Source organism: Harpia harpyja, chromosome 10 (assembly GCF_026419915.1).
Source record: "Harpia harpyja isolate bHarHar1 chromosome 10, bHarHar1 primary haplotype, whole genome shotgun sequence".
NCBI classification, from domain to species: Eukaryota; Metazoa; Chordata; class Aves; order Accipitriformes; family Accipitridae; genus Harpia; species Harpia harpyja.
This window is the reverse complement of record NC_068949.1, coordinates 20,529,218-20,555,873: the sequence shown is the minus strand read 5'-3', so window position 1 is coordinate 20,555,873 and position 26,656 is coordinate 20,529,218. Positions and strand designations below refer to the sequence as shown.

At 36.7% G+C, this 26,656-nt stretch overlaps 1 protein-coding gene across 40 annotated transcripts in view; it reads right to left on the bottom strand.

Moving 5' to 3' along the window:
- Positions 1 to 1,195: 1,195 nt before the first annotated feature.
- The window catches only part of KCNMA1 (potassium calcium-activated channel subfamily M alpha 1), a 526,550-nt gene continuing 501,089 nt past the window's right edge, over positions 1,196 to 26,656 (bottom strand). For 18 of the 40 annotated variants that reach the window (XM_052800261.1, XM_052800260.1, XM_052800262.1 and 15 more), the window contains 7 exons: positions 25,705 to 25,818; positions 22,295 to 22,425; positions 13,554 to 13,748; positions 11,851 to 11,969; positions 9,838 to 10,062; positions 7,704 to 7,732; positions 1,196 to 1,950 (listed from right to left, as the gene is read on the bottom strand). In XM_052800261.1, coding sequence (XP_052656221.1) covers positions 1,796 to 1,950; positions 7,704 to 7,732; positions 9,838 to 10,062; positions 11,851 to 11,969; positions 13,554 to 13,748; positions 22,295 to 22,425; positions 25,705 to 25,818 — 968 coding nt within the window. In that variant the 3' untranslated portion in view covers positions 1,196 to 1,795. The remainder of the gene's footprint in view (positions 1,951 to 7,703; positions 7,733 to 9,837; positions 10,063 to 11,850; positions 11,970 to 13,553; positions 13,749 to 22,294; positions 22,426 to 25,704; positions 25,819 to 26,656) is intronic. The other 22 variants (XM_052800250.1, XM_052800258.1, XM_052800296.1 and 19 more) reach the window with 3 other exon arrangements.

Genomic DNA, 26,656 nt, shown 5'->3' with positions numbered 1-26,656 from the left:
ATTTGATTCACCGGTATTTCTCTAAAGATAAAAGTACCACAGTATGTTTTATTGTGGTGTTTAACAATTCTGCAAAATTACAAAGCCTAAAGTTAACTTGCACAATGAAACTCTCCCTTTCCTGATGACTGGGTCCTATGTTTTTGTTTTAATCCTTATTAGCACAGCCTTTTCTTCTTCTTTTTTTTTTTTTTTTTCCTTCACACAATTGTGTCAGATGTTGCTAATTTGAGATAGAGAGAGTTACTAAATCATTTAGAACATCAAATGCTTGGGTGGATAGATACTGCAGCACAGATATGAAACACCCCACTTTTGTCTGATGGCTATAAAGCTTGTTGGCAACTTTGTGAAACTGCTGACACAAAAGGCACCCATCAAAGGCCTTTTGTAAGTTATCATAATAAATACATTCATTACTTTTGTTTTGATTTGGTTATTACTGTACTTTTATGTGTGGTGTCCCAGCAAAGTGAAAATAAATTAAAGAAAAAAAGCAACTGCTAAAATAAGATTTCGTTTGGTGCAGGAATTAACTGAGAACAGCATGTGGTGAGATTATAAAGCTGAGGCTAAACCAGTTCTTATCCTGATCTGACCTCACCAAAAGGAGATTCAGCATGCCTTTTACCAAGGTATGAGCTATCACCAATGTGCAAAGCTCTGGAGCTAAACCTCTATACATAGCAGGAAGAATTTGAACTAAATAAACAAGAGTGATGCAAGGCCATCAGCACTTTTGAAGTAAGGAACCAACAAAATATGGTAGATGAGAAGGTTTATAACTTATGATTTCATGCACTATTTATGTACTCTGGATTAAAGCACTGTAATACATGGCAAAAGAAGAGAAATTGCCAAACTTGCCTTCCTGAAATTAGCAACTGCTGATGGCTAATGGGGAGTGGAATTGCCAGATTTGCCACTTGTAGCAAGTGCTGCCTATGAACACCTTATCTACGTGGCCCTTGGTTTTAGGGTAGTGATGTTCACTACGCCAGTGTTGCAGAAGGTTATCGAGGATGCTGGGCTTCTCTGTGTAGGCGCGGGGGGGGGGGGCGGGAAGGGGGCTCAGTGTGTGTGGGGGGGCATTATTGGACCTTAACATAACTGGCAATTAAGATGATCTGTATATGGTAATAAAACAAAGAATATTTGAGAAGAATGTTACATGTACAAAAATATGACTTTCAACTTTGAAAATAAATAAGTTCAGTTTATTAAGAGCTGGTGTCAATGCTGAACAAAATACACATCCTCCAGTAAAGAAACATTTTGGTGAACTGTTCTTTTTTTTTTTCCTTCTTTTTTTTTTTTGATTTACTAAAATACAAGTTGGACCTTTTTTTCTTTTTGTAAATATATCATTTGTCTCCCTTAATTACATGTCCTCATGGCTGTGACCATCATTCTCCTTTATGCCAAAGACTGAGGTTTGTTTTTTTTTTTTTAAATTCTTAGGAGTCTGGCCACACATGCAGTTTTTTGTAAGGGAAAATACTTGACAATGAAAAAAAAAGAAAAATATATTTTTTTCTAATAAATAAAAATAATTTAAAATGCTAGAGGCTATACATGACTAGTTTTGATTATGTTCATTTATAAATGAAATAGTTTCCAAAATATGTGGAAGCAATATTAAAGGCAGACAAACAAAGATCTGTCTACTTTATTTTCCCATTAAGCTTGCCCTTAACTTCTCCATCAGTGGTTCAGCATGTAAGAGGAATAAATGTCACATCACCATTCATGAAGTTTGTCAGGCTTTATAAAAATAGTTCTGGCCTTGAAGGAGTCAACATTCGTCTTCAACTTCTCTGATTGGTGGTATCAAGCTGCTTGTCGATTTATATTGATTGATCTGATTGGCCATGTGAGTACTCATGGGCTTGATTTGAATGTTTCTGGGATAGGCATTATCCGGCTCATCTGTAAACCATTTCTTTTCTGCTAAGGAGCAAAATGGGTAGAGACAGAATAAGGAGGGAAAATGAGAGTTTTAATTAGTGAAGCACATATACACATAAACACCAAAAAAAACCCCAACCCACAACCAAGCAGGGGGGAGCAGTCAGTAAAGTTTATAGAGAAAAGGCAATCAATAGAAGGTGACTTTGACTAATTACTAGCAGTACGGTGCATTAGATTAATACCTCTGAAAAGACTTTTCATGAAAGGAGGATGACATTTGCAGATTTGATAGTAGAAGCTGAAGAAAACTGTCAATATGCTAGTTTGCTTGTTGAATATAATAGAGCTCTTTTTTTTTTTCATGCTCAGGTAAATACCCTCTGATTCATTTATTGAAAAAATGATACAAATAAAAGGCTAAACTGAGAAGCCAGGGAGAGCAGATGGGATAAGGGTAATGCAGAAAAGAGCACGTTAGTCCTTATACAGAGGAGAATCTAAAGAATCAGAGGCTTCTCTGAACAATTTCAGCCTCAGAGTGGTTGCTACTGCTGGTTCAGAAATCACACAGGAGAATGTAAAGAAGAACTTTCCGCAGTTGATGCTAGAATAAATAGAGCTTGCATTCATGCTGCCAGATGGCTGCGTTCCTGCACGGGATGGCCATTATATTGCTACTTAGCAACCTGCCTGCTTGGGCACTGCTGAACTCTCCAGTTTGGGAAGGGGTATGGAACATACTCGGTGCTGCAGATGACTGTAGTAGGGGCTGAATCCTGAGTGGATTGGTAGTGATATGTGACAGCAAGGCAAAGGAAGCAAGGACTTGAAGGAAGATTAGAGCGGAAGCTGTTCCTTTTGTATCTTTGGGCAGTGTCTGTTTCCATGAACATAGGAAGAATTTTATGGTACTGATTTAAGGTGGGCTGGGAGCAATGTGGGAAGGAGTGAGGATGCTGAGAGGCTGCAGCATTGCAGCCATTCCCTATCTGCTTGTGATTGTAACCACTATATTGCATTGTTCATACACAGATGTGGACAAGAAGTTCTTAAAATTCACAAAACAAACCAAACCAAAACAAAAAAAAAGAATTTTCTTGAGCCCTTTAGAAAGCAATTACTGCTGTCATTTCTTAATTAGAAACTCCTGGTCTTAGTGTGGCTTATGGCCATTAGGTGCTCATGCTTTGACAAGCATTTGTGAACAGAGGTCTCCACTCACCCTCCTTCCCCAAATTCCAGAGGTGGGTGTGCAGAGCAGTGGCCACAAATGGTTCTGGGGATAGGATTCTGCAACTGGGGCATTTTCGTTATTACATGCAAGGTTTAATGTGTGCCACATCAGAGCTGCTGCTCTTACACGTATGCACTACTACATTTTGGGAACCCAAAATGCTTCGGAAGCTTTAGCGTCTCACGTAATACAAACTGCCACTTTTGCTTACCACTGAAATGCTGCTGTATGTGGGCTGGAATCAGGACAGAAGTGGAAGGAGTGCTCATTTTAAACAAATAAATAAATAAAAATAAGCAGAGCAAAATCCACTTCGAAACCCAAGGATCAAGCACAAAAGCTCAGAAGGTGAAGCAGAGAATAGAAACTGGAAGACCAGGAAGAATAAAGGACAAATATCTGGGCATAAATGCATAAAAATAAGCAACTAGCTTCGAAGTTAGGGCCTCTAAAGAAGTGGATTGATTTCTAGAATTACTGGACTTCTCAGTCACTTTCGTGAATATGAAATTTAAACACTTATACTTGATATGGATTTTAAGCATCTACATGCAACACCACCACTCCCCAGCAACAAACCCCAAACTCATGAGGGTTTAATCCAACTTTTTTTTCAGATACATTTGTTACCTGTGCTTATGCTTTTTAAAAATTTTAAATTGAAAAAAAGGAATTGTATTAATCATTAGTGGCTTATTACTGAAGGTAAACAGAACTACTGTATTTTCTTGTAATTTTCTAAAATGTATTTTACATCCTTTTAAAATATCCTACTCATTTGCAATCAGGGTAAATAGTTCCCTGCTCCCATAAAGTTGCCTGAGTCTGAACAATGTTCAATCTCCCATCTCTCTCTCTCTCTCTCTCTTACCTATTATAATTAAGTTCCCTTTGATTTGAACAGATTGGACGATAGGAATTCATAATGTTACATCCTGCACACTGAAGCTAACTGATTAAGTGCTTTAAATTATTCTTCCTGACAGAATGATAAAGTTACAATCTGTTCAGAGATGATCTACAGCTTGCCAGACTCCTACCGCTTCTTTCTACATTCATTTATCTTTTTGTCAAGCAGTTAAAAAAAATAAAAAAGCCTCAATTCCATAGATCTTTTAAAGTCATCAGAACATCTGAATTATTAATGAGACTTTAAGGGAATGGTTCCTGATGGGGGCTGGTTTAAGAAAGGTTGTAGGAAAAAAAAAATCTGGGAATGTGTACACATCAAAATAATTTCAGCTCCATTTAAAAAACCATTTAGTTCAAGTGTGACACATGAACCATTATGCATTTGTGGAAACCAATTTTATGTGATCTACGATTAAACTAACCTTTCAGAGAGGTGTAAAGTGTGATGGTTATCATGTTTTAAAAGCCTTGCAAGATCACATAAACAATTTCAAACTAACAGTTTTCTAATGGTTTGTGTTTAAAATGATTTTGAGGCAAGTTAAGCACTGTGAACTTTTATCTCTACCTTCTTTTTTAACATATGGTGCACAAACTTTCCTTACAAACAGAAGCTGGTGCAAGTTAATTCAATCTCATAGCAAGAAAGGGGAGAACTGTGTGTGTGCTAAGGATTAGGGATGAACTGCACTGTGTTTCTCAGCAGCCAGTGCAAAGCACTTCCATCATCTCCCCTGCTTTCCCTGGAATTTTCAAAACAAGGCAATTATTATTTATATGTTAGTCTTTACAATAAAACTCATATCCAGGGAGCTGATCTTTAAAAGACACCATCAAGGCTCTTTTTGCCTTTACCTGGCAAGTAATAAATACAGAAAATAAATAATAAATGCAGAAACTGGTAGATTCTAATTTCTTTTGCTGTTTAAATTTCTTTTTGCCAGTGCTGAACACTTGATCCAGGCATTATCATCTCCAGCATCAAATGCTTGGACCCAGCTTTATACCTTTCCTGTTCCTCTTCTGCTGTTAAAATTGTCTTTGACCATGTAATGACAAATCTCCCGTGGAAGTCCATCAACCTCTATACTTACCTTTGAAATGTGAGCTTGACACTCTTCATCTTTACTCTTGGTCACTAAGACATTTTGCTCCCAGTTACTAAATGCCCTTCTTGAATCCCTTACACACTTTACAATCTTTTTTGTTATGCTCACAGTCTGACTTTGATATGTCTTCCAAAGTCTTAGCACAGATTTTTATGTATCTTAAACAAACTATTTACTCTTTCCTTTAAATCAGTCCAGAAAACCCTTTTTTAAGTCTTTATATGTTGTTATATTGACCAACTTTTTTTTAGTTCTGTCATGTTCAGTCCGTCTCTCCCTTTTGGCATAGGTATATTGATCCTTACCGTGTGTTTCTACTTTACAGTGAGAACAGGCATAAGTCTTCTATTTTTTTAAGAGCTGTTCAGGAGAGTCCCTGATCTTCCTGTGCTATTTGACAGGTTTGTTTTTGACAGCATCACCTAAGAGATGTTGGAACAGCTAAGTAACTTTATGTATCAGAAAGCAGAAAACATTTACTTTCCTCTCAAACACCTGTGTTTGCAATGGGCTATCAGCAACCCAGTGCATCCATGAAGGTTCTAAAGGCTTCATGCTCTTATCACAAATAAATAAAAATTAACATCCTGTGTAAGACTGTTCCCTGCAGCATAAAAAGATAAAATAATTAAAGTAAAATGATAAAAATACAGATTTCTTCAACTTGTATAAGACTCCAGCAATTCTCTCCAACAGATTTATCATTCTGGTGCTTTCTCTCATTAATTCTGGACTAAATAATCACATTTGAATAAATGTCACTGTGAAACACCCTCTCTTCTAAGCAGAGGCAAAGAACGTACTAGCTAAACATGACACAAAGATTTTACTAAATCTGTATTCTCACCATAATCCCAGGTTACCTTACAATTGTTTTAAACATGCATTTTTTTTCCTCTGTGACATTTGAAGTTTCAAATGAGTCTGTATGTATGTGTTGGTGTGCCTCCCCCTGTTCCATATAGGTAGCTCATTCACAGCTAAACTGAAAATTCTCCCATGCTATTTCTTCCTGTATGAGAAAAAAGTAATGAAAGTTTCTCCACCCACCTGCTCAGCAATTCTTTGTTTGGCAGATGAATATTTTACGTGAAGCAGGCAGTAAGTAATTTGCAGGGAGAGAGAAAAGAAACTATTCTTACTTTCTGTGAAGGTCTTTATTTAGCTCCAAGGCAAAATTCTGGGACAAATAAGCTATTCTGGAATTGCTCTTGGTGATTTTTTATTTTTTTAAACTAGCAAAATTCTTACTTTTGACAATGGGAATTTCTCTGGAAAATGCCTGACTCTGTCACTTTAGGCCAGTGGGAACCCATGCCAAGAACCTGCAGGTTTGCTAGATATGGTTTTGTGTCAACACTCTGATCAGCAAAATTACTAAGCACCTAGCTTTCCACCGTCAAAACCATGCTGGGACTGATACAAGTGGCAGGATCTCCATTTAAAGCTCTAAAATGCCATCTCTTGACATTGGTGCTGCTTTTCCACCTTCAAAAGCTAACCAGGGTACTTATTAAGAACGTTTGACTTGGGATAGGTTTCTGAACAAATGGGAGATTTCCTGTTACTTTTCAATATAAAAAATTTTGACAACATAACATAGTTGATTTAAACATTCCTCTACTTGTAATGACCAACCTCCCAATTTCATTAGTATATCCATATCAGAAAATCTTCATCACTGTAATAAACTATTTGATCAGTTTGACTATAGTTAGCAGTGAAAATTGCACATGGCATAACTAAAAATCAAAACTTTAAGACTTCCAACTTTAGGACAGAAGACAGAGAAGAATTAGACTTCAATATGATTTGAAGAATTCAGATTTGCATCCATATTATTCCTCTTCTGTTGCTCACAAAGTAGACAAGTTGCTTCTCTAATGTACACTGTTTATATTTTTTCTATTTGAGATGCACAGTTATACAAATACTATTTTTTTTTTTTATAAAATTATTATATAGTATGTGACAAGTGGCTTCATATTAACACCCTTCCTACCTCTGCTAAATGGAAAACAGATAAAACATTAATGGAAAAGCATTTTGGTGTCAAAGCCATTAACATTCTTCCAAAATGCATAACTGCTCTCGACTACCTTCAGTCAATATTGCCAACATAAAAAGATGCTCATGAACATACACGGGGGACAGGGGAGTAGGAAAGGGAAGGGAGGAAAGGAATTGGAATGAGGAATGGGAAATTAATGTCTGCACCAGGGTAGGCATCTTCATTGAGCAGGAACCTGGGTGTTTACAAAAGGACACGTGCAATTAGAAAGGCAAGCAGATGAGAGGATAAAAAATAAAACAGGGTTGAGCAACAGCAGCAGCAGCAGCAGCAGCCAGTTTTACTTCTGGTTTGGAGGGAAAAAAAAGGCAAAAGAAAACCAACAAAACAACCAAACAAACAAACCAATAACTGAATAAAGTTTGTAACTATTTTTTTTTTAATTTCACAAGTTTTCACAAGGACAAAGTTATAGAAGGAAACCCACAGCAGTTGCTAGGTCATGCAGAACCATTAATTGTCATACCTTGGCCCATTCTATTCATCCTTGTTGCACTTTAGAAAAAGAAGTAAGCTATGTAAGTTTTACAATGCTTTTAAACTGTTATATTTCCTGTTGAGCACTTTAACTGGCACATCCTTGTAGTAATAAATATTCTTAGGGCAAAACATGATAACTTTCTTTGCAAAAAGAAATACATGAATTTGTCTTTATGATGAAAAGCAACTGTAATAGACTCATTTGTAAGGGACCATCCACAATTTGCAACATATTTCACTGACAGGACTTACAGCTGCTTTTGAATGCAACACACACATATATACTGTATTATTCCAATCATTATGCTTAACACTGCACAGTGGCACTCTCTGTAGCCCACTTATATGGTTCCAGGTTTTGTCAGTAAAAGTGCTTGGCTTCATTGTCAATTCACACAGCAAGCAAATCTTCAAAATTATCATGCTTGGGGAAAGGGAAGGTAGAAAACAACACTAACCATAAAAGCACCTTGTCTGGATTGGCAGCTACAATGCTAATCACTCCCACATCCAAATATTTATTTTCTGTCTGCATGCTTTCTTGCTGGGTAGCCAGGGAAGGTGGTATGTGTTTCTGGCCTCCCTACCCTGGGAAACTCTTCATACCACCTAGAACTAGTTCTGTATTTCAAAAAGTTGGCATTTGAAATTAAAAAAAAACAAGCTTGAAGTATCATTTCTATGGCTGTCTAGGATAGGTTACTTTCCACTACTTTATTTAATTCCCTGCCACAATTTTTGTTTGGCTAGGTGTGTCATTGGTGGGAATCTGCAAGAACCAAAGCTCTGGGGCAAGTGCCTAGAACATGGTGCCTCAGCACAGTGAATATTTCCACCCCAGCCCTCTTGTTCTGCTCATTAGCTGTCTTGGGCACAGCACCACCTTTTCTTCCCAAATGGGAGAGACCTTAAAGCTACTCAGCTCTCTTCCCGTTTATTCCTGCGTGCTGTGGACTGGCATGCACCTGTTGAAAAGAACCAGCTAGAACATGGAGCAGGATTTCTGGAGGTTCTTCACATATTAGGACCCTTGTTGGAAGATTTATACCACCACTCTAACTTGGAAAAGTTAAACGACCATCTGGGGAAAGGAACAAAGTCCCTCGAGATCTGATACTTAAGCATAGAAAAATGCTTGCTCTTTTCTGAACATTATTTATTCTGTACATAAGGTGACTAATTCACCTTTTAAAGATGTAAAAGTCCCAGGAAGGCAGTTTTTAATGACTTACATCCAATATTTATGATACATATGGCTTTTTATCCCAAATGTCAAAAGTGAAAGAAAATATAGGTATTCATGTGGCAGTATAAATAGACAGAATAATAATTTAATATGCAATTAGACTCTTTCTAAACTTAAATTAAACCATTGGAGTTTTACAACTCCATGCCCAGACAGTTTCAGTGTTAAAGGGAAAAGACACTATCTCCAAAAGGCTAGTATGTTAGAGGAAGTCCTTAAACAAGCAGAAAAGTCCCTGATGTTCCTTTGGTATAAAGCCGGTGCGTAGTAATAATCTATACAAAGAGTGTAAGCCCTATACAATGTAAGCCTTGAGAGTGAAAAATCAGTAGGGATTTTTTTGGTTTTGTTTTTGGTTTTTTTTTTCTTTTTTTTTTTCCCAATGGGTTAGTTTTATAAGCTTCAAATAAATGTAGCAACTCCTGTAAATATGAATATAAAAAAACCTACCGCAACATACGTCAACACTTCTGTACTAAATTACTTTCTTTGTGTAACTCTGACATCAAGAGCAAGTGTTCATGTTAAATATACTCTATTTTCTGATAAGTAGAGTAACTGCAGTGAGTTATTTATGTTTTCTGTGTGCCTATGGGTTTAGAATTTTTTTTTCTCCCCTGGCGTCATAAATAACTTTTGGTCCGTCTGCTTTGTTGCTGTTGTGCTTAAGGGTTTTATGGTGGTGAAATAAAAATGACAATCACATGCACACTGTCATACATATGCAAAATATGTGTACAAAAAGGGAGAACTCCATGGGAAAACAGGGAACATTACTGCTGGAAACATTAACTGGGGAGAATGGGTGGTGAATGCAAGTTTCACACACAGTGGGAGCAGGTACACATATCAAAGTCTATCTTCCTGCACATACTTCTGTTTTTCCCGGGAATCCCTGGTCTTGGTGCGGTTCGGTCGGTTTGCTGTTGATGGGATGGAGTGAACTGATGAGCTCTTCTTGCTGGAAGAATAGGAGGAATGGGAGGAATGAGAAAGACTGGCCCGGGACTGGCCAGCGTTGTGGTCAAATTGCATCAAACAGAAGATCAAGTCTGTCGGCACAAGCTCAAATTCATATGGTGGGTTTGTGATAACGTAACTGGAAAGAAAGAAAGAAACAAAGAAAAAGAAAGAAAGAAAGGAAGAAAGAAAGAAAGAAAAAGAAAAAGCAGGTTTAGATTTCTGCTAAAAAAATTCTGCTACAGTTGTTCTCTCATAAACATTTACCCAGATTTTTGCATTTCTGTTTCCTTCAGTCTGTACCTAATTTTAGCTCACATAATACTACCCATTATGATTTAGGACCTTCTTATGTCAGATATCATTTTTTGTATGTTTTCTGTTGCACAGGCATACTGTCTGTGTAGGATGTTCTTCAAGTGAATCACATCACGATTTTTCAGAGAAGGCACCACACAAATCACCCTCCTTTCTCTAGCTGCACCATAATGCAATGACTCTAGCAAATAGATTTACATATTGACAAAAACCAGTAACATACCCACCAGCAACGGTATTTAAAAGAATGGCTGAAAAGCAGGGAGAGGAGGATTTTAGATGCAGTTATATTTAAATACATACTTTTTATATATTTACTAAATATTTAAATACTGTCAATAGAACAAGGGATATAATTATTTGTTTGGATTGTTACATAAAACAAGTTAAGGAAAATACATCAGCAAATTCGCAGTGAGGTTAATTTTGTTCATTCATTCCACATGTACATTCACAGCCTCAAAGAGCATTTATAAAGAGAAATCTGCACATCCAAGAATCCAGCATTGCTAACTATACATCCCAGACCTGAAACAAAAACTCTATCAATTTCAAGAATTCCCACCTTCAACTAACCCCCTTTCAGGGTAGGAAGGGCTAATAGACGCTGCTGCTAAATTTTTGCACGCATGTGAAAAACATACTTGAGCAAGGCAATAGGCATTTTCTGTCCAAGCAAGAAATGAGTAAAAATTGATCACAAAGCTCACAACTTCTTTTCAAATTAATTCAGTGCTCGTAAGAAATCTGGCTTAGCTGCCTCAGGGACAGAAGTCACTTATTAATCCAACAAATAATCCCAAGTATAGCAAGTACAGTGTAAATCTAAACTGAAAATAATTTTTTCTACTCAATTTGTCCAAATCCTTACAGAAGAAACCACTTTGGTGGGCTACAGGGTTGTTTATTGCCATGTTCACCCAATAATGATGCTTTTTGTAGAGAATGAAACAGTAACAGATGGTAGATTTGTGACAGTTCTGGTACAGGTCTGTGTGTGTATTTCTAGTAGGCACTTAATCACGACACATTTCAAGTATGCTGCTAAATGGCCTTCGGTTTGCAAAGATGGAAATGTGTCCGCTCAATTTAAAGCATTGAGGTCAGCCTTGGTGCTACTGAAGTACAAATGCAGCCTGCCAAGAGAAGGGTTTCCATTTACTGGAAGAAATGATTATTAGATACAGAGAGTACCTGTAGGAAGCCCACAGGAGTATTTTTTGAGCATTCAGAAAAAAGAAAGTCTAGCTACTATAATGTAAATTATTATCCAGTAACTTACAGCTGATTGATATAAGCAAACTGGAGTCCTTTCCCTGTATGCAAGCAGTGGATTTTCATAAATCAAACAAGATAAAGATGTGTTCTGAAAATTTACTTTAAAAATTTTTTATTAAAATTAGCTGAAAGCTGATGCTATGATATCCAGCCTACGATTTAAACTCAGCTAAAGAATCATCATGAAGTCCTCAAAGAGTTAGCTTTTGTAGCAAAGTTATGCAAAAAATGGAGAATGCTCTTTTTTAGATTTATTACAGGCACTGGGATCTTCCTCACTGAGAAGACTGAAGAACAGCAAATCAGAGATGTTCTAAATGACTGGGCTTACCGTTTAGTGCATTGGCTGGGAGTACTTAGATGTGCATCCCTTAATCGATAAATTCCAAAGCAAAGCATATTGTATGTTTTCAGTGCTTTACAAAATAGATCTCCATAACAACCTCCATCCTAGGAGAAAGAAAGGAGAGAAAAAAAAAAGAGAGAACAGCACATTTTTTTCCTTTCTTTCTCTGTTACTACGATGACAGGGAACAGGATTTTCAGTATGACCCTGTACAAAAAGGACAATGTATAGACAGTCTGTTCTTTGTCACAAATGAGACCTAAGGAAATGAATAACCTAAATGTTTTATTTCAAATAAGTAGTTATGTAAAGTGATCATTATTTTGGAAAGCCTTGATCCATGAAATGATGGTAAATTGGGAAGAGTGAGTGATTTGCTTTAAGCTGGAAATATAAATTTTGGTACCAAACAATGCACATTCTACAATTACATTAGCTGTGATATTAAAATTGTTAGTATTTTTGACCCTTTTTTCACAGTAGCCATACTGTCATCTAGACAAATAAATTCACAGGGGAGCACAACAGAAATTAGAGTTCTGAGGGGTTAAAAGGATAATATAATATCTTCCACTGTAAAAAAATGATGAAATGTATGCCATTTTTCATAAATAATATGAAATGTTTTGATTAGCAAAAAAAAGTTTAGATTTGATAATTTGTATATCTAAAATATCGATTCTTAAGTAATGATGACTGTTAATGCATTCTACCTTCACTGATGTAGTGCAACTGAGGCTCTAGCAAAATACCATTTGAAGGATTGGTATTGCTTATTTTATTTGTGAAAATGTTATGCCGCATGCCCAAGTGTTTTGATGAGCTGTTAGTTTCGGCTATGAATGGACTTCTACATGAACTGAAAGGCTGTTTACTTCTATCTGTGTACTCCCATCACCCTTAATCCGTAAACCGGGATTCCCTGTCATTTCTGTGAAGAAGGTCGCTCCATTCTTTTTGAACAGAGCTGGTGAACACAAGGTTAATTTAAGAAATATCAAATCCTACATCATCATCATCAAAGCAAAGTGAGTACTTTGGGATTCACCTCAAGATTACAAGCCTTGGTCCAGAAAACATTTCTAGATAGTTCTTTATCCAAATGCACTGTTTTTTAAAGATTTTTCTTTTATTATTTGCTTTTGGGGTTGTCGGTTCGTTTTTTTTTTTTTACTTCACTCTTAGGATAGTGGAATCAAAATGTCAGAAAATCAGGATTTCGCAAGAATTTTAGTTCATCCAGAAACAGCAGAAAACAAACCTTATAGCTTTGTTTTCAAGCTAATAAGTATATTTTAAGCAAGAACTGGAAGCTCCGTGGAAAGACTAAATAAGCTTATCAAAATCCAACAAAGGTATAGATATTGCTCATGTTTACAATGGATTATTGTTAGAATAGTTATATCATCCAAGTCAGTTCATCCATATCTTTAGCTGACAACTAAGAAGAGCCACAGGATTTTCTGCATGAGACATCCCGGCAAGGAGTCTGGGAAGTCATACAGCTTCTTAACAAGGGTAACAGCAAACCTGGCTCCCTGTGCTATAAATTGTCAAACGATCCAAAAGCTCTATTAAACTAAATAATAGAACTTATACGCTAATTAAGATAGATTTTTAATTCAGTCTGAGAGAAAACAAATAGACTGCAGACCAGCCCTGGTCCTACATATGCCTCATGATCTTACCCCTAGGTCTGCAAACGGCCCATCATACAAAGCCAACTGAGCAACTCGACACCTGTCCCTGTTTGCAAGTGTCTGGGGCGTGCTGTAACCTCCTCTCAATGCATTTTCCTCAGCAATCAGTGCTTCCAGCTCTGGTGTGGCTCCTCCTGTTACCAATGTCCGTATCAGTGTGAGGATATTGTCATTGAAGTATGTCTGCAGAGATAAAAGAAAGCTCTTTAAGCAAACACCATTAAAGTCACAACTGAAGACATCCAAATTACAACTTTTCTGGGTTTCTGCTGTTTAAAGTTCTTGGCTGTCTCTTCAAATAATTTTACATAGAAAGTGAAAAGACAGCAGCCTCCAATTACTCTATTTTCTTCTATCCCATTAGGCTCCTATACTAGGTCCTTCCTTTAAACACCAATTCAGGCTGATTTTTATTAAAGTACAAAAATTTGAATGATTTATGTTTCCTATAATTGGTGTTAGTAGTGATGCAATGACTGCTTTCCTTCTCATTGCCTTCATGTCTAATAATGGGCTTTAGGACATGTAATTGTAAAATTCAGACCACATTTAAAGCTTACACAGGCTAGATTGCCTTTTTACTCTTGTCACCAATTCGTTGGGGAGCTGCCTTTGTGCTGCAAATGTCATTACTTATTACTGTGCCTGGACTCTAGCAGTCTAACCGATGTATGGTACTAAACATCTTATTACGAGACTTGACAGTGTTCAGACATAAGCATGTATCAATTAAACATCTTGAGTTCATTCCAGATAAATGTATGATGAGTTTGGGATCCTGGTGGTCCTTTTAAAAAACTCTAGGGTATAGGGTAAGTGTGGTTTATTAGGGAAGATCTACTCCACACTGACATTTTGCCAGCATCTGTAGCATTGCTGGTCTGTCAGGCAAACAATGGGTATTTTAAATATTAATTTAATGCCAGATGAATGACTTTCAAGTTCACTTAAAAGTATACTGGTATAGTTCAGAGATACTCAGTTAAATATCTGCAATGTAATGTACTGGGCAAAAAATAATGTTGAAAAAAAAAAAGGAGACACCATCACCTACAATGTCACTAACGTCTGTGTTTTCAGAAGCTTTGCAAGTGTCCCCCCTTGTATGGGGACATACAAGAAGAAAATGAGCTCACTGTAGAGTACGCAGGATTGACATCCCTGGGTTTGTGGATTCCATTACTAGATTTGTGACTTTTGTTGAACTTAGGACTTGGAACAAATGTCTGTAATCCAACCAAGTAAAAATGAACACTGAATTCTCAAACAGCGCTGCTTGTCCAAAGATAATACTTTTTTAAGTAATACTTTTCAATGAAATTCTTTGCTCTATCCATACAATGTAATTGTATTTAATACATGGGTAAACTGAGGTACAGGTTGAAATATTTTATCCTGAGATCAAAAAGCAGAACTAGCTTCCTATCCATGTTACTTTGATATTCTTTCTTTGTATAATGAAACTTCAGTTTTATTGTTCACTTGAGATGACAGATAAAACAGGAGCAAATGAATTCTATGCAGCAACATTTTTCACTGTTACATTGAAGTTTCATAACTTCAAGCTTCTCTGCTTATTTACATAGGCATATATGCCATTCACCTGTTGACTAAATTAAAATGAGAGAAACATATTGTTATTGTTACACATGCCCTAAAGCAAATATTTGCATCTCATCAACTCCAATTATTTTAAATTAGCCCGGGTAAAGCACTATATATTTTAAATACAAAGTGTACTGTAAAGAGTTGTCTGACATTAGCAGGGGTTCAGGAAGATTCAGTTAGTCTAAACCAACAGCTAATCTCAAATCAGCTCTTACATATGTGGATGCACTGTGTAACAATTCAAGTGTAATACTCAAACTTTTCTTAACATAAAGAAAAATCAATATGACCCCTCTGCAAGGATGTAAGTCTGGAGTGATTACATGATATTTAATAGGAATTGCCGTGGTGCGAGAGAGAAGACATTCAGGCATGATTGTTTATTCTTCAATTACTTCTTTCTCAATGTCCCTGAGGTGAGAATCAGAGTTGCCCTCTTTGGCAACTCTTCCCGCTGTGCTATACTTTTCCAACGTGGAAGTACTCAGAATAAAAAAATCGGCATTAAGTTTAGTCTCTTTTCTCAGCCTTTGTCAGTGTATACTATACACCACTCAGAACTAAAATAATTAGCACAATTCCTTTGCTCCTGCAGTTAGGCAGCAATGTTACTTGACACCAGTTTCATGGATATAAAGCCAAATTCTGCCAGATCTAGAGGCTGGAGGCACTGCAATTGTAGAAGCTGGAAAAGCCCTTTCAGTAAAAATGTGCTTCAACATATTCTATACAGCACTTTAAGCACATATCTTCACAAAAGCATAGCATTTTCTGCAATAGTATCTCTTCTCATACCTTCCCCACTCTTTTATTCAGTATTTTTTTATTCCTTTTTCTTCTGTAAGCAGTGGTATTTAGTATTATTGAAAAATGCTATTCTCAGTTTTACATCTATAAATCAAGATAGAAGATCATGAAACAAAAGTAAAGCATATCTTTACTGGTAGATTTTTCAAGTCTGGTTTACAATGGGCCCAACTATGGTAAAAAATGTTCACCTGCTCTAAGACTGATGGATGCTGGTTTGTGTAAAATAGCCTGGCTTTATAGACTGCTGACTTGCAGTGATTGCTAAAACATGCAAAAGTCTAAAATTGTACTAATAATTTTATTACTCTTTAGGAGGTATCATTAGGCCAGCCTTCACTGGTTTCCAACTCTTTCTCTCTCTCTTTATTCTGTAATTCAAATTATAGCAACTATAGCCATAACCCAAGATTTAAACACATATACTCTTAGCTCATCTGAATTTTGTACTGTGCAAGTGCACAATTACCCCTTATCGTAAATTCAGCTGTAGCTCACTAGAGCATGATCTACTAAGAAATTATACTGTGGCCATATTGCTCATTTTACTACAGATCTCATATTAAACTGAGAAATGAAAGCAGTAGTAAAATAATGTATCAAGTCAGGCACCTGTCACAAATTCATTAATACAAATAAAATAAATAAAATAAAATAAAATAAAATAAAATGAAATAAAATAAAATGAAATAAAATAAAATACACCCCCACCCCCAAACCCCAGTGCAATTACGACATAATGGGCCCAATTCTGGCTTATGTCATGTGCCAACCAGGAGTAACTCTGGGAGCCATACACTACTATGAAACTGATGCAAATGAGAAAAGAATCAAGTCTATTGTTGATGGAACAGAATGCTGTCACTGGAGAAAGGCCTCCCACTGCTAGACAAATGTTAAGGCAAAGCTAAGACATTTATTAGCAAAGGAGGCAACATTTATCTTGGAACAATGGCTTAATTTGGGTTTCACACCATGACTGATGTGGATGTCACCATTTAATCAGATGGATGAGTGCAGCCAAATGATGGGTTTGGGGTTTTTTGCCATCAATGAGTAAAAAGATTCCAACTTTCAGGGCGGACTGCTCTGGCATTGCAACCGATCAGAAAATGCCCAACCATAAGCAAGACAGGATGGGTGAATAGGAAGCTGTAACTTGTCACCTTCTGCTAAATAGGCTTGCTTCCTCCTATACTAACATATTTAACACTCCTCAGGAAAAACCCGTCTGTCCATGCTTTCAATTGTCACAAAAATCAGTCTCCTCTCATTACCTCTTGCCAGTTTGGAACTGGGGACACTGAAAAGCTGAACTAGCGGATATCCATTTCCTTTGGAATAATAATACACTGAAATTAATTTGAGAATGATCTACTTGCTCTGTGGGAGGGTACGTGGCCTGGAACTGCCAGTACTTATAAGAAACTGATCTACAGAACGTCTTTGGAAAGGTGCTGCTGTACTTAAAGTAACAAGACACTTTCCAGTAATGGTAGTGAATCCCTTTTGTTGACTGTAAAATCATAACTGAAGAAATACTTGTTTGCTACTGCCATTAACTGAAACCCACACTGGACATCTGTATGACATCGCTATAATCAGCAGCCGGAATGAGAATGTGAAATAGGTGTAGTCTAAACACAGAAAAAAGGAAATGCATCATAGACACTGAAACTGGGTAAATAGCAAGGAAATTCTGACACAGATATCTGAGCTAGCAGTGCCACCTAGCCTATGCTCCGGAATTGTACTGCAGCTCTTTCAAACATTTTGGGGATGCTTTCCCGTTTGTTCAATCATTTTTTAAAGTATAATTACCAGAGTGCTTATGTTTTGCAGTTAATGCTGTCAAGCCTTTTAAACTAATCGGTCTTTTACAGAAAATTTAACTGAAAATTAGCACATCTTTTAATAACATTGCTTTAACTTTAATAGCACTTTGCCTTTCATTTATAATTACTCTAAAATTGTCATTTTCCAAGTCATATCTGCCATTTTTTTGTGTTTGCTAGTGGTTTTTTATGGATTTCTTTTAAGAAGGCTCCTCCTCCACTGCATGCAGTTTTTAACATTGCTTTCAAACAAATACTTTAACTTGCTTTTCTTTTTCAGTTGGAGGAATTCTGTTGAATAAATAATGTATATCCAAATCTGAGCTAACATCAGTAACTTAGACCAATAACAAAAGGGCCTTTGGGACAGAATCAACAGCAGAAAATAAATAACAGCATTTCACCCCTTGAAAATCTATTGATTCTCAAAATATTGTCCAAACTTTAAAGAAGTTTGGGGTGCTTTAGGTTACAAGATGCTGCTTGCTAATCCCCTGAACAGACTTGCACAAAACCCAGTCTTGTGTTTCAAAATGCCCATATCATAGATTAGAACAGTTTCTTTTCTGTATAAATAAGACTGTGAGGATCCCTGATAGAGAACTTCTGAGTAAGGGATATACTGAAAAGTTATTTTTAACTGTTTTAACTATTGCCTTCCATTCTGTACTTTTGTTTATATGAAGAAAACATAGAATGTAGTATTACAGAACACAAACCAAGACCTAAAGTTCTAGTACAAGGAAATCGAGGATATCGAATGTTAAACGGTATAATCTGGTTCTGGAGATCTTTGCTTCTAATGGCACCACTCTGACAGTACATCAAGTCTATTGTCAGCAGTATGTATGGGAGGGATGCCAACCTGCCAGAACTTCTGTGGTTCTCATAGCTTCAGCACCAAAAGGAGTAACAGAGAAGCATTGGCTCTCAAGCCAACTGCTCAAACCTTTGAAAGTACTGCATGTCGATAAAACTGATTTTCTTGAACGCACAGGATTTTCTGGAAAAACTATCTCAACAAGGCCCAGAAAAGGAAAAAGTACTCCTCCTCAAAAATTTGCTTCCCTTAAGCTATCCTATGTCATGTAATTTTATAGCTCAAGATAATCTTTTTACAAAACATCCACATTATCTAAAAGATGCTTACAATCCCATGGCTTTTAGTCACATTCAATTTGGTGATGAGAATGTGCTTTGCTTTTCAGGAGCGGCGCCACCTTGAGACTGACAGACTACATATATTCTTTCCCTGGGTTTGCATATGTTATGACAAAACAAATATTAATATATCATTCACATCTCTGATGGCAGTAGATGTCTCTTCAAAGACATAATAATGATTAGCTGGCACGATTTAACAATGGCCAATGCCACACTTAAAACATGAACCATGTCTACAGTGTTCACACAGAGTACAATAATGCACTTTAACCGAAGCCTGGAGAGACCACTGTTACCAACTCATCAAAAAGACAATGCAGTTTTTGAGCTCGTTATTGTCTTCTGAGCAATGATCTTCGAACTACCACACTGTGAATCATAGGCTTGTGGAATATATTGCCTTTGCTGCAGAGGACAAACTGTGTAGATAGCCTGTAGCTAGCATTTTGAAAAGTAAACTTCATTAAGCCTTTTATCTTTGAAATAGAAAATAACAGACAACTTCAAATTTAAAATATCTAATACTGTCATCTTATAGGAAATAATGCTAAACTAGTAGAACGTAATGATCTTCAGCATTCAGATTTGAATCAGAAAGTGACAACGCATTTTCTAATTTGTGATTCACGAGTAGGGTTTACTCCACTACCTCTATATTAATAAAATTACATGAAGGAAAATATTAATTTAACACTGATTAATACTGTTGAATTATTAGTATCATTATTATTATTCAATAACTGAATACTTTAGCAAATTATTTTAAATATATTCTGTACCTCTCTTTCTAGATACATACATCTATATGTATGTTTCAAATTACCTGCAGATCAGAAAGAATACTGTACGCGTGGGTATTATTCTCCTTTCTAATCTTTCTTACACTTGTTTTACTACAAAACCCCACCACTGCAAGAGGAGATTCATTCTTAATGGAGCAGTTCATGCATTGTACGTTTGTATTGTAGACCATATAAGGAATTTGCATGCCAGAGATATCAACAGAGATCATAAGTTGGAATTTTTCTATAAAAATTAAGCAATAAAAAATCCCAAATCATTAAGCAGATTGAATAACAAACTATACCCTTGTCTCAAAATGAGCTGGCACAGGCCAGTACAGTGTGTATTATTTCCTTCTTACAGAATTCCTGTGCAATTAATAGGATGAAAGCATGACTGCCGATCTCACAATTTAGTTAGGATTTTGCGTTCAGTTTGCTGGTACTGGCTTGAAGTTAGACAGAATAAATAGAAGCTGGTCCCTAAAAACAAGTGTACTCTAGGAAAAAAAAAGAGATAATACAGTGCAAGTAGATTAGTTTGTGTGAAAAACACTCTTTTCCTTGAAGAAGAAGTGAAAGGAGAATACATCCTTCCCATGAGAATAGGGATAGTAAAGGGAAAACATCTCACACATCTTACGCTTTCTGAAGGGTCAGGAAGAATTGTACTTTTCCAACTCTTTACTAGGCCTTTGAGGAATAAAAGAGAAAATAACACTGCCACCGATCAGCAAAGTGGTCAAAGAAAAGACAGAATGGTGAACAATTCTAAGTGACTGAATCCTTGGCTTGTCTTCTTGATTAGTTTTTTTCCTAAGTTAGAATTTTCTACACTTGTTATCACATTTACTTCTCTGGCTTCAGGCTGCACTGTCCCTGACACATAATATGACCGCTTAGATGTGAAAATGTTTGAAAAAAAGACTCTGTTGAAGAAAGGAATTGTGGAAATGGAGGGACATGATGTCAAAAACTAGAAGTTAATAAAAGCTAGCAATAACTAAAAATACTGTGAGGATTATATGATGAGTTCCAAGTAAAAATTTCTGAACAGTCATGTTCCACATATGTCTTATTGCCTCACTATTATTTACATGATACACCTTTGCACAAGAGAGCAATGGTGTCCACAACTTTTCGCTCTCTTTTTGTGGTGACGTCAGTGGCAATCAGAGGAATACTTTTTCCAAGATTCTGGAAGTGCCCTACTGAACGATTCATTCAGGGACATTGATTTAGATAACAATGTGAGTAGATAAACAGTAGATAATAATTTGGAACCTTCGTGTTAAATTATTCCCATTTATAATATGAAAATGCTAAATATATTATACATAGAGATTTTAATTAGAGAAGGTACAGAGTTTAAGTGTGCTTGCTTAGGCTTTCTGAATTTGTCACATCTGCAAAATATGTCCAATAACTTTCAAAAAAAGTATTTTCTGAGTTTATTGCAAACTCTTAGGCTGCATTAGAATAAAATTTTAACAGTGTAGACTGATATTATTCATCTGTGGATGGAAAATATGAGGAATATAGCAGGGAATAAAAATATGAACTACAGATACATAAATATGAAATACAAATAAAATATTAAATAATAAAGATCACTGTGAATTTTTCTTAAAAGCAAAAAGCTTCATTCTGAATTTAGGTGAAGGTCAGACTTGGCTCCTTTAAGGAAACCCGTTTGCTCATTTCTAATATCATGTGGGGTTTACAGCAGATGATTCCCAGCGCTATGGAACTTTATTCCACGAGGAGCTCAGAAAGCCTATGCTCAGATTTTAAAAAGGCTATGTTCTTGCTACATCTAGCAGAGCTTAAGGTCCCTCTGAAAGAAGTGCAGCTCAAACAGGGTGAGACTGGTCTGAAAACCTAGCCAGTATGAAGCAAGGGAGGATAAAAAGGAGTATGACTGAGGCATTTGCTTCAAAACTGTACTATGGCTGCAAACCAAAAACCCTAATGTAGACATAACCAAAGGCCACCATCTGTAGTTTCTGGCGTACACTTAAGTTTCAATTCACAAGACAACTCATGTGAAAAAGAGATTATGACCTCTCTTCACACAAGTAGCATTCACATGATGTGTACAATGGCTTTCGTATAGTTCTATCAATGTCCCCCACTGCTCATACTCAGAGCATTGTTCATGGCTACAGGAAATTAAGAGCTTAAAACATGGAGGATGCTGTCTGACATGAACAGTGAACATAGTGGCTGACACACTGAATTTGGGTCTGGGTTTCAGGAGGGAGATTGAACATTTTTTGGAAAATATTATCCTTAAAGCCTGACATCAGTCTCTTTGCTTTTAAAATTGTGGACTCATGGTAGTACTAGATATTTCAGTTGTTTTAAGGTCTCTGTGTCCAGCTAAAAAATAACCTAGTTTAGGCTCTGAAATTCTCTTGACATCTAAGAGAAAAGTGTCTCCTCCTGACTACCTGTGGAAAAGGAACTATGCTTTCATACTCTTTCACAATAAGTCTGATGGAAGGGAATGAAAAAGGTTTTGTTTGCTTACTGCGCTCATGAGAGAGTCCAGCACACTGACAGCAAATGCGGTTCCACATGCAAAGGGCTGCGTGAGATACAATTCTGTGTCTGGATCATCATCATCATCTTGGTCCAAGAACTGAACATTTGAATCATTTACTGAAAATAATAAATAAATAATAATAAAATCATCATGTGCCTCCGGGTCACCAGCATGTGACCTTACACATTACACAGTCAGAAAGAAAAAGAAACGGCATATGTCTGGAAACACAGACTTGTGTCTTTGACGTCACTGAAAATGAAATCAAGATGGATGTGAAAATGTGCATTTAAAAATCTGTTGATCATTATCTTGCTTGTAAGAGGTGACTCTCTTGCTTTTGAGAGGTGACTATGACTTTGCTGTAAAAGTAGCTTTGTGGCACCAGCTGCCTGCACTCAAAATGAGATACGTGATACTCTTCTATATATTGAGACAACCTTGGTATTGGTCGGGAACAGTGGCTAAGGCTGTATGCATGTACCGTGAAATGTTATCAGAAGATACCAAGTCAGAACCCCATTGTAAAATAAAGGCTCTCCATAAAACCCTGATACAGCCCACAGGCATCTGTTAGATGGGCTACTGTGATTCTTACTGGCATGGTGTTAATGCACTTATGGCTCCAAAGAGGATAAACTGTCCCTTTAACATGCATCTATCTGAATGAATGAGCAATACTCCAGCTATTCTCTTGCAGCATTCCCTTTTGTTCGAATATTTGTCTCCATAACTTCACTTCTTTAGCCACAAATTCTATATTAGCCACTGCGAAAAAGAATCTACGTCAGGCTGTTATAAAGAAAAAGCCCAAATAAAGTAGTATTTGTCATTTAGACTTTCTCTGGCATTTCATTGTCACAGCTAAGCTCTTTGCCTCCACCTCACTCCACTAAAAATAGTTGTTTCCTTGAGATCAGAGCATCAAGTGGATCGTATTTCATGAATACTACATTTCCCTATTAGTCCTCCTCAGGCATGAAAGCACAGACTGCTTAGCTATGCCATCGAAATACCCTTTACCTTACTAAATGACAAATTAATTTCAGTTCTCATGCAAGGAAGGGAAACTAAAAACTTTTTCAGCATTTGAAACTGCACACATTGACTATGTCCCTATTCCCCATGTGAACACATCTCCTGAGCTTTGAAAACAATAGGAGAGCTGCTGTTAACTTGATCAGGTTTTGACTCTGGACTTCTTAGGCCAGAAATTCTTCCACCTGCTATTCTGATCTTCCTTCCTATATAGTTTCATTTTCCATCCACTCCTTTTCCAACCTGTATATACTACTGTGCTTGCCACGCTTAGCTTACCAAACACGAATGACTATAGATAAAGCCTCACAATAGCTGTCTAAAAGAGATGAGAATTGTTATTCTCCATTTAGAGCCCTGTTGAGCCAGTGCTTGGCCGTGATCATTCAGTCAGGAACAGAGCTGAAGTAGGATTTAAAATTCCTGCCTTTCCACCCCCTGATGTAACCATGAAAACAGAACACCTCAGCATTGTAAATGGAGAAGCGTTCTGCCCTGGGAGTCAGAAGAATTTCATTCTAGCAAACACCAATATCTACAATACTCCTTTCTTTGTACAATGGCTATCAATTTATTCTCCAGATTCTTGAGCAAAATAGTATTTGAGAGCCTGACATATCATTTCGAAATGTATTTTTTGAAGAGCTTGCGCCTTAGTTTAATTTGGTAGTTGAGAGTAAGCACTACTGACAGTAGCATTCTTTTTCCACCTACATCTGGTAGACTAATACCTGACTTGGGCACCAGCTTGCTAGCTGTGCGTGGTATCAGTTTCCAAGGTACTACAAATTCTAACATGAATTCTGTAAGTGTGGTTTTATCCTCAATATCTTTATCTCCCTGATGCAAGTTAGCAGGCTAGGATTTCTGTGAAAGGTCTCCAGGCTAGGTGAGGTAGGCTCGAACGTGTGGTGCTGCACCATAGGAAATGCTCATTAAACACTGCTTGGAAAAGCTGGTGGGAGTTCTCCTTATTGAGAGGGAGCAATGCAGAAGCTTGGCTGCTTTTTTACAGCTTCAAAACCTGAGCTTCTGAGAAAAGGCCTGCTCCCTCAAATAAACAAACAAATAGCTTAAGGGAAAGTATGATGCTGTTTGGGGGTTTTTTTCTGGTATCTTTTATTTCTTCTTGGACTTCCTGTGAGAATTGCTAAGGCATGTCCACCAAATTGACAATAGGCTGAAAAAAAAAAAACAAAAACAAGAAAAGAAAGAGAAAGAGAAAGAGAGAGAGAAAAGGAGAGAAAAATTGGGGGGGGGGAGGGAGGGCCTGGGAGGTGGGGACCCAGGCCAAAGAAAATGAATTGGTGAGAAGGTGCTATGAAAACAGCCGGCAGGTCAGGCGAGTGTGATCAAAGGTTTACTGATGCTGCGTGAAAAAAAAATCATTAAGAAAGGCCAGAACAAGACAGTCAATTTCAACTAGAACCACAAATAAAACACATTCAAAGCAGTGCCATGAGGGTAGCCCCTCTGATACAGCCAGATAAATAAAGGAAAAGCTGATGACAGTAAGAACAACAACAACAGAAAATAAGACAGTGATGTGAAGGAAAAAGGCACTTCTTACCCAGTTCAGTTATCATTAGAATGTGGGTTCCACTGTTTTTTTCCTGACTGATTGAAACCAAAGGCAGAAGTTTGCCAGGCTTAGCTAATAAGTAAAGTATTTAGGGGGAAAAGAAAGTACAGAAAGAGAATAAAGTAAGGGAAAAAGACAGGTAAGGCTCTAAAAAATAAAACTGAAAAAGAAAATAAAAGGACAAAGGACCACAAATCAAGTTTGTATTTGCCATGAAAAAAACAGAACAGCTTCTGCACTTCACATCACACCATTTGACAACATAAATACCCACAGCTAGAGTGGAAATCAGAGCCTGGTTACCTACCATCATCGTATTCTCAGGAGTAAAATGTCTCATACTATTATACAGAGTTTGGTTACACATGATTAAAAAGTTCTGGACCATGAAGAAATAAACAAATGGCCTCTTACTATTGATTAAATGTACAGGAAATGTCTGCTCATACTTACTGTGGTTTTTTTCTTTTCTAACCTTAGCCCAAAGACCCCTGCTTATTTGTTACACTATGTAAAAAGCATCTTGTCTGATACAGTGTTTAAGAAAATAGCAAAAATGCAAAGGAAAGAGAGAAATAGATTTCAGTTATTCAAATAAAGTGAAACAACTGTTACTAATCTTCCTTTAGAAATAGTAATTCAAAACAGTTATCAGAAGAGAAAACACAGCAGTGTAAAGATACAGTATAGGTAATTTTCCTGAGACTGCATAACAAGGGAAGTTGCAAAAAAATAGGGGAACGTACTTGAAAGGTTAAATGTTAGTTTTCCTTACCTAGCTCTGTTATAATAGGGATGTTGGCTCCTGTTGTAATGGAGGGTTGACGTAACAGGCCATGGACTGGACTGTTGTCTGGAGATGACCTATCCATCCCAGGGGGTGTAAAGCCTAAAAAAGAAAGAAAAAAAGAGAAAGTTTACACAGGACAAATTATATTAAAAAATCCCCACCAACAGGGAATTCCCTATCTCTTTTTTTTCCCAGAAAAGTATGGTAAAAAAAATTGGCATTTTAAAAAAAATTGACTTAATTTTCAACAATTATTTCTTAAAAGCATAATCCTTCGCAAATATGTAGGTGATTTCTACTGTAAGATATTTGGTAGCTAATGGAGAAATTGAAATTTATTTTGTTATCCCAGGTAGCCTTTGCATCAAAACATGCAAAAGGGAAAGAGTAATGCTTACTTAAATATAAATAAAAAAATAAAGACTTCAGTGTTAGAGAGGTTTAATTTTGTCCTATTACTATCTCAAATAATTCTGAAACAAACACCTTTCCTTAAACCTCAATCAACATTTTAAATAGTATTGTTTGTAAACAGTAGTACAACCATGAGGAACAAATTGCTTCCATTAGCAGTTTTAGGTTTGATCAACATGCAGGATTTAAAATTTTCTAACTGTTTTCCAGGAGCAACACAACCCACACAATTTTCTTTTTTTTCTTTTCAGGTGTACCATTCATAATATGCATTTTTGAGGAATACAATTACAGGAATGCTGGGATGGAAGGGCCCATTCTAACAGAAAAAAGATAGAATGGAAGGAAAAAGACACAGGTTTTCAAACGGTACATAAGAGGAATGCTTGAAAAGAAACTAGAAAGAGTTTTATACCTTTGGGGATGTAAAGGAAACAAAGGTGGGAGAGAAAACATATTGGCAGGCACTCAGAGAAAAAAAGATCTGGAGAGCAGCAAGGTTCACCTCTAAAAAAGTTTGTGT